Below are 8929 nucleotides of genomic sequence, written 5' to 3' on the forward strand. Positions count from 1 at the left end.
TTTTAAGCCGTAGACGCCCCCACCCTGCCACCCTCTCCACTTCCCAAACCTTCTCTCTCACACACTCACATATTACACAGAATGAACATCCTCCGTCTCCTGCCCCCCCACCTTCATGCTCTCTTGCTCTCTCCTTAGGGGCCGGCCGGTATAAAGTTACACAGAGCTCTCAGCTTTCTTGGAAGGAATGACCACATGAGTAGCTCGGGGATTAGATTAGCAGGAAGAGCAGACTTAGCCGAGGCTGTAAATAGCCCACTTTTTTCACCATTAAAACTGCCCGGCGCAATATAATCAATAGGCAGCACTCATCGGATGCAGGAAGCCATCCGAGAAGACCTCCCTCAAGTGCTCAGAAGGACAGACTGCAGGAGCTTGCGACTAATGAAGTTATTATTAATCACTGGCCTTCCTCTTTTGAACTTGTTGTTTCACAAGTGGTCCAAGTGGGCTCGATTCTCAGTCTTGACAATGTCACGCAGCGCGGCGAAATATTTGCATGTGGATATGATAACGAGGATATTGAACCGCACTTCTGGCATCAATGTATGATGTATCCGCAGTGTTTTTCTCACAGAGGTGTTGGGTTACTGTGTAAAGCAGAAATCAGAGGGCCGTCTTTGTTCTTGATGCAGTTTGAAGTCACCCGTATTCACCATGCAGACACTCGCTCGATGTGTGTGTGTTTCACTTTCAACAGGACATTTTGTCTCAGGTGGCATTGAAACAATATCCTTTTAAACTTTATGGGTAATTTTGCATGAAAATATAAAAAAGCACTATTTTTTAGTTTCAACTTGCACAAACTTGGGGTTAGACAATATTTTTAAACTCCCCCAAGAAAAAACCATGTACAATTTTTTTTTTAACATGAAATGTACATTGTGTCTTACCATCATCCCCAAAAATATTTTCCATTTTAGGGACAGTGTGTATTTGACAACGAGATGTAGCTGTATTGTGAAGTGCAGTCAAAAGCAAGTTCTACAAAGCACAAGGAAGATTACAAACTACGGATTCTCAAGGCACGAATTTTCTTACCACTTTTTGCCAAGCCTTTCATAAGCTTTTAGCTTTTTCAGGGATACCCATGGTAGCAAGGTGGAAGATAATTATGTCAGCTCCCTCTATGTTTGCCTCATGTAAAATACGTTTTTACTCATACGACTATATATATATATATATATATATATATATATATATATATATATGATAGCTCATGCATTTTTGCTTATTCAAATCCATAGTTTTTTTTAAATTGTTTTTAACAACTAGGTGGTGCTAAATATACAACTTCCCTTTAATCCCCAGTATAGAATATAAATTCAGAATTTTTATACATTACACAAAAATCCATCCACTTCTTCACTTAAAAGGCCTTTACTCTTAATCTGAGATCTGTCACAACTTTTCTTAGTATAATAATTCGTTAAAAATACTTAAAGGGGTGGGTCTGTCATTTTAAGTGTCCTTAAAAAGTAGAATATTTTCCGTATTATCTGTTAACCATGCCCAACTGAGTTCATAGAGCCTTTATAATTTTTTTTCACTGCACCTTTCTACTTTTATCTTGATTTTAAAAAAAGCGGTTAGAACGTGCAAAACATCAGGTAGAAGGAAAGGGGAGGGAAGAAAGTTAGTGACATTATGCTCATCACCACATATCTTATTTAGTGTAGCATAAAAATGTAAAAAGTAAAGGCTCCGTTTAAATTCACTCAAATCCTAACCCGAACCCCCCAAGAAATGCACGTACTTCCATGGGCATCATAAATGAGGTGTCTGATGACTTTGAGCCAAAAGATGACCACAGAGTGTAACAGTTTCAAATTCCGTACAGCACCTTTAAATCAATGCGTCCTCAATTGGAATGTAAATGCCATTGTGAGGATGCCATACTTCAAAATTGCCTTTGTATTATTTTGGTTGACTCACTTCACATTTTTTTAAGAAAGTGTCTTTTTTAAACATATTTAATGTGTGTGTCATGATTATTTGTTTTTGTACCATTTCATATTTTATAATAGACATGAGTTGACTCAATATAACAGGGAAAACATTTTATATGCTGAATATTTTTTTGCCAATTTGAATTAACACTGAAAGGAAGAAAAATCTTTCGAGTACCTGTCGATGCCTTTGGTGCACTTTTTTGAAGCTTCTCTACACACCAGCAAACTGATGGCAAGCGTATTGCAAGAACCTTTTTTGTGAATGACTATGTGAAAATAAACACTGACTTTGAGCGTTGCTTAAAACCTGAGAGGCTTTGGCAGGCTACATCTGTAAGCACTTAAAATAAAAGAGAGACACTTCTAATACTTTAATAGCGCTGTATTGCAGAGGCTTTGGGGGCAAAAGGTGTCCTCAGTGCTCACGCACGCCTACTTGTGTCTACATTTATCTCGTGCAGATTTAATGAAGGATAAATTCAGTCAAATTCTCCCACTGTTAAATGGTGAGCAAGCTTTCAGGTGGTGTCATGATGGACGAAATGCCTCTATGATATCACTAACAGGGAAAGGGGTTTGCTTTCTGCGTGTTTACAGATATTTGAACCATGTGCGGGCCTCGATGCCCAGAGAAACCGCTGGCGGATACAGCTCCGCTTTGGCATGTCATCGAGCCATCCACGATGCATTTAGTGGCCTATTTCCCCGTATCGGCTGACCACGAGCTCTTGCCATGCAACTTCAGACTAGAAAGATGACTGGAGGCAGTGGTCAGTTATGAGGTGTAAAATGTTTTTCATTTTCTGTTTATTTTTTTTATATGTACAGTGAATAAACGAATTCATTCTGCGTTGTTACAGAAATTTATTAAAAAAGAAAAAATCTTCTGGATTTAAACAGATTGAAGCTTGTGTAAGGTTTAGCTTAGTGGTTTCACATGCCACAAGTGAAAAAAGACAATAAGCTCCAACAGCAGAGCTAAATTCAAAATTATTGATCATAAATTAAACAATTAACATACTTTCAGTATATTGGACAGTGGTACTCCACCACTGCTGCAAATGTACTGTTTGACGGTTACAAGACAGAAAAGAAACTAAAATATCTCACTTTTATTATAAATCTGCTATCTCACACTTTTGGCGCTTAGGAATTGGTTCCTCTGAAGATTCTGTGGATAGAGGCAAAAACAGACTTAGTACAGTGTAATTATTATATTCAATAACCCACATAATGTGAGCTTTCAACATGACAACTAACAAAGGGTGTCCCCAATAGACAACAATATCCAGTTACTAATTTCTAATCGAATATAGAAAAAACTTAAAATTATACAGAAAATGTTATGTATATTGCTGTATTTTTAGATTCGATTTCTATTTTAATGTGTTTTAGTGATCAGGAAGATGATTTTGATTTATAACTATTTAGGGGTTAACTGAGTACTTGAGACTGGAAACAGATTTCTTTGGGAGAAAATTTGTTGGATATACAAGGAGCTTGATCCGCGAACTAATTGATATTGTAAGTAGAGCCGTTGTATTATAAATTACCTGCCAGTAGAACAAAGGGCTGATTAGACGGTCCCCTACTTACGACCATTTGACTCACGAAATACGGTAGATACGAAAAAAAAAAATCGGGAAAATTATCCGGAAATTGCTGTAAGTTAAATTTTGTATTAAGTGCACCTTTTTTCGTGAACAGGACATTACTGTAGTGCTTCTTTACGCCACTACCGGTGTGTGGCGCTGTGAGGTCACCCAGCATCCACTCGGAAGAAAAATCGTTTTTTTCTTCCTATTTCGTGTGTAAACATTCTATACCATCTCTAGCGCGCTAAAAACTTAGACATTTTTATTGTTTAATATCTCGTGCATCCATTCAACATGGTTGGTGTAAAGTGTAAAGAAGAGGCGAGCCGTTTCTTTTGAAATGAAAGTGGAATAAGAAAGCTTGATGCAGTTGAGAAAATGGTTGGATCGCTTTTTTTTTGGCCACTCTATCACGGACGACGACCTCTTGAAGCTTATCTTCCAAAAGTAAGTTAAACTTTTCTTTATCTTTATAGAGCATATTATTTTATGAAATGATACTTTTTTAGGACAAACCAATATAGGTTACTTACACAAGCCTTAAACAAACATATATAAACCTTAAACATATAAAATATAGCACTGAAGCAACTTACGAACAAATTCAACTTACTCGTTTGAAGTAGAGCAGAGTCTGTATTTGACTTATTTGACTTTATTTTGCATTAAATAACATTTAAGTATGTACTGTATCGTGAATACCCTGCATATTTTTCTACCTAAGAAAACAGGTTTGGGAGCGTGTTACACACAAGGTATTACAGTAGTATATTACTGTACAACAGTCAAAAAATATGGCTGACCACAATCACAAAACATTGGATGCAAGGGGCATCGAACATGAGCCGTCCCGGGTCACACACAGGAATACCAAAAGACATTGGTTGTTATATATTATCACAGTATTTTAATTCACAGTACCAGAGACAAATGTTAAGAGAATGGAGAAAGTCATTCTGAAAAAAAATAAAAGCAAGAAAGCACGATTAAGGGACTTTGAAGGACATTAAATAAATACATTGTGAATTTCGTGTATATTGGTATTTTGTTCAATTTACGTTGTCACTAAAGGATTTTATACATTGTGGCACGTATTCAACATTTGTCACACACAATGCATAGATTTAACTTCGATAATTTTGTTTCACTTTTTCTATTTTTAATTTAATAAAAATAGTGGTGCGCGTTATACACACATACTTTCACTTAAAATCTCCATCCCAGAATAACGTTTTAGGTCAATCCTCACCTGTCTTTTCTTCCTGCTGGCTGAAGAGAACTTCTTTGGGAAGGTTGAAGCTGACACACATCATGTCTTTGTTGGGTGCCACGTTGCGCACAAAATGCACGGAGCAACGTCTCTCTAAAGGGAAGCCCAATGCGACCGACGCCCTCTCCACCACGTCTTTCTCTGGGTTGTTGTCTTTGGAGAAGCCGTAGCAGTGCACCATGGGGAGGTTGCCCTCGCACGCCGCCTCCCAATGTAGGAGCCCTCTGAAGGCGTCCAGGAACTCCAGAGCCGAAGCGGGCAGGTTCATCACCACGTGCACGCTGTGTTGTCCCTCAAGTAGCACAGGGAGCTCCTGCTTGAGAGTCTCCCTTATGAACTCGCGCCCGTCCATGTTGAATGTTTTTACTTTGCCCTCCACTTTGTTGGCTTTGCAGTTGTGTTGCAGCCATCGGTATGACTCAGGGTTCAGGTCGTTGGCAAAGACTGAGGCGCCTGAGCGGGCCGCCGGGATGGCAAAAGGTCCTACGCCAGCGAACACATCGAACACAGTGTCACTGCACTTGACGAGATCCACCACACGCTGGTGTTCTGTGCTCAGCCTTGAGTTCCAGTACACTCGTGAGAAGTCAAATTCATATGTCACTCCATTTTCTTTTACCTGCGAAAACAGACAGGAGCAAATTTCAAAGGTGCAGTGATTCTGCGATGTTTTAGGTCAGGAATGTCCAAGTAATTCTCGCAGAGGGCCTCGTCAGCAAACTGACTGACCTTATAAATAAATATAACTAAATATAGTTGAATCATGTGTAAAATACACGTAACAACTTGTTTTCGTAATACAACAATGTATTCCTTATTCTACTCACAAACATTAGTTACATTGAAAAAATAAAGGAACACATACAGGTTTATATTTTTATACACTAAATAAAAGAAAAATGACAAAATCTTGGACATGTTTCGGATAACTTCTCAATTCCACTCATTGTCATTTAATTGTAAAGAGCTGAGCCCTGACTTTGCAGGCATTTTAGTCAATAAGCCTTGTGGGAAATGATATTTGGTCCAAAGATTTCCTTACCCATCAATTTTTTAGACCCTCAGATATTTTAAGATGTCATATAAATATGAAATGAAATGAATAGTACCTTATTTACCATATACTATGATTGTGTATTTAGAATGTTTATTTGGCGAGCCGGATTAAAAAGCCTGTCCTGTCAAATGTGGTCCACCCACCCTTGGGTTAAACACTGTGCGGTTATGTAGATAGCGACTTGTCCCCAATTTACAAATGCAAGTCCCGCATCTCCAACACAAACGATTATGACCATGCTTAGGATGACGTACATTGTTGTCACTTTCAGACTTGTCTCACTCTTGGTGCCCTGCCACCCTCTCTGGACCATATTTGGTTTGTGTATTGGCCTAACCGATGAAACTGTCACCACTACCCTCCACAACGCCGTCACTTACCTGGACAATAAAGACTCCTATGTCAGAATGCTGATCAGAGACTTCAGTTCATGATGCTGAACTCCCTGCTCTGCCATACTTTCTCACAGCCACTCTCTCCCCGTTGCCCGCTCCACACAGAGCCCGACTCTCCCTTTTTTATTTTAACCAATTGTTACACACCCACTGCCTTCAGTAAACTACGTCACTTTAACACCAACATAATAAGTTTCTCATTGCACAGTCATGTTCATTTGCACGACTCAGAACTTTTGTTTACCGTAAATTCCGGACTATAAGCCGCTACTTTTTTCCCAAATGTTCAGCCCTGCGGCTTATTCAGTGAAGCGGCCAATTTATGTAATTTTACTAACTGCCACCAGCGGCACTCGAGTACAAAAGGTAAGATTTAGACCGGTGGAATAAGTGCGCCGAGGTAGACAACATCCTCTTAGTTTGCGTACGAATTGTCAGTCTGACAAAGGTTCTTTCCGATAATGAGGAAGTCACCCTTGATGGCAGCAGTTATAAGGAGAGAGATGAGGATGGTTAACCGTGAATATTGCAATTGCAATATGGCTTTTTTTTAACAGATACGCATGAGGCGCTGCGAGCGTGTTATTAGAGGCGCGTTGGTACCTTTCACAGGCACGGTTTGGGATGAAAATTATATTATTATTAAAGCTTTGAAAACTCTCTCGGTGCACCGTCTTTCTTTGTAAATATATGTAACCATGTATAATATGTATATTGTATATTTTTGTAATGTATTTATTTTAGAGACTTATTGTGATATGTTTTCTACGGGCGAATCAAAAAGAAGGGGCGGAGCAAACGCGGGCTGACGGGAAGTGGGGTGAAGCTGAGTTAAATCTGTTTGTTGTTTCAGCGGACAATAGTGAATACCGGTATATATTTTTCCCACCCTTAACTTTGGAAATATACATTTTTTTCATTGGATTACTTTCAACGGGACCCGGACTTTAGAGGTCTGCATTAAATTCTAATTACAGGTATCACTTTCCATTCATGCTCCCGACTGTGGTGTTTGGATTGTATACTATATTTACAGTTACAATCGCGGCATCTAGTCAAATTTGGGATAAGCTTTTGACTTTGCTACATGTTTAAATATAGGCGCATGCGGCTTATATACAGGTGCGGCTTGTGTAAGGACAAAACCAATAATGCCCGTAAAATGTAGTGCGTGCGGCTTGTCATCAGATGCGCTTTTTAGTCCGTATTTTACGGTACATAAGGTACCATATGCACTTTATGGCTGTCTACCTGTGTGTCTTGGTGTAGTGTGTCCCAGCATAGTGTTTTTTTTATCTTCTAGACATTGAGGGTCGAAAGTAACGCAATTTGAAATCTCTTAATGCAGCAGAATTGACCATGAAGCTGACTTTGACTCCATGAATGGCCAGCGACAGTCCTTTAGTCTCTCAGCACAATTGTTGTGATCAACCCTAAAAAATGTGTTCCCATCATGATGTTAAACTCACTTTAGTGACCATGTTTTCCTCTCCTGCCAGCACCTCCATCTTGAAGTTGCGATAAGTAGAGTCTATAATATTTGTCTTATTGACCACACATGTAACACCTGGGTTCTTGTCCATGATCACTGTTCCTACAACAGGAGGGACAGAAAAAATGTTTGTGTTTTAAGCTCAGTAGGACTCATACTGAGCACATGACAATTCACAAAACAAAGATTAACAATACATCCTTCTTGCTGTGTCTAAGACAGTGTTTCCCCACCTTTTTGAACTCGACACACACTTTCTTTGACTCAAAAAGATCTTGATGCACATTGTCAGTCGAACGTGTTTAAACTTGAATCCCAAGCACCGGTTTCATTTGTTTAGAATTAAATTATCATGTCTGAATTGATATTTAAGTTTTTCTTATCATTTGTGATCACACTGGCTGAGTAGGTAACATGTTATTCCTTATTTTGCTGTGATGTTGGATTTTACCATATTTCTAACCTGTTTTACTGTATTTATTCGTTTTGCTAGAAAAATTGCATGCGCCTGAAATGAGCAAAAATTATACAGTTATGTCAGTGGAACAATTTATTTTTATAGAATGTTCAAACTTAAGTCTTAATTAAATACTTAAAATCAACCAAATTATGTTGACATTAATATGATTCTTAGTTTGCAGTTCTGGTTTATTTGTTATTTTTAACAAACATCACACAAAATGATCAGACTACTTGATATATTGTATACATTTTGCAGCTTCATAGTAAAAAATAAGTTCTTACATATACAGTACTGTACCACCCTATGAGCAGGTACCGGGTAATTGCTGCCACCTACTGATATGGATAAATGTAAGTTTCTCGTCAGATTACTGGAAGAAAGCAACAGTATTATGCAATGGAATGCTTTTTTTGGCAAATATCGGGCAATTTCTTCTGGGACACTGGTTTACAAACACTGGACTTAAAACATGTTGTAGGCATGTTTTAGGGGGTACATTTAGCACACTTTTACACAAGACCTTTATACGCAATCCAAATTGTGCTTTTATCGCCCAAAATAAAGCTATGGTTGTATTTTTATAAAATATTGGTTTCAAATATGTGTAGTATTGTTTATATAAACTTTCTAAATAATGGTAGTATTTTGTGTCATAGGGGAAGCATCCAAGAGATGCCATATCCACATCTAGCCAATGTTTCTCAC

At 38.4% G+C, this 8929-nt stretch overlaps 2 protein-coding genes across 5 annotated transcripts in view; one reads left to right on the top strand and one right to left on the bottom strand.

Moving 5' to 3' along the window:
• mnat1 (MNAT1 component of CDK activating kinase) overlaps positions 1–2801 on the top strand; it is a 50286-nt gene extending 47485 nt beyond the window's left edge. Inside the window, exon 8 of the mRNA XM_088354476.1 lies at positions 2550–2801. Coding sequence (XP_088210602.1) covers positions 2550–2670 — 121 coding nt within the window. The 3' untranslated portion in view covers positions 2671–2801. The remainder of the gene's footprint in view (positions 1–2549) is intronic.
• The window catches only part of trmt5 (tRNA methyltransferase 5), a 48654-nt gene continuing 42521 nt past the window's right edge, over positions 2797–8929 (bottom strand). For all 4 annotated transcript variants that reach the window (XM_088354474.1, XM_088354471.1, XM_088354473.1 and 1 more), the window contains 3 exons: positions 7739–7863; positions 4797–5436; positions 2797–3123 (listed from right to left, as the gene is read on the bottom strand). In XM_088354474.1, coding sequence (XP_088210600.1) covers positions 3068–3123; positions 4797–5436; positions 7739–7863 — 821 coding nt within the window. In that variant the 3' untranslated portion in view covers positions 2797–3067. The remainder of the gene's footprint in view (positions 3124–4796; positions 5437–7738; positions 7864–8929) is intronic.

This window comes from Urocampus carinirostris, chromosome 15, assembly GCF_059441175.1.
Source record: "Urocampus carinirostris isolate Australia breed hairy pipefish chromosome 15, RoL_Ucar_1.0, whole genome shotgun sequence".
NCBI lineage: Eukaryota > Metazoa > Chordata > Actinopteri > Syngnathiformes > Syngnathidae > Urocampus > Urocampus carinirostris.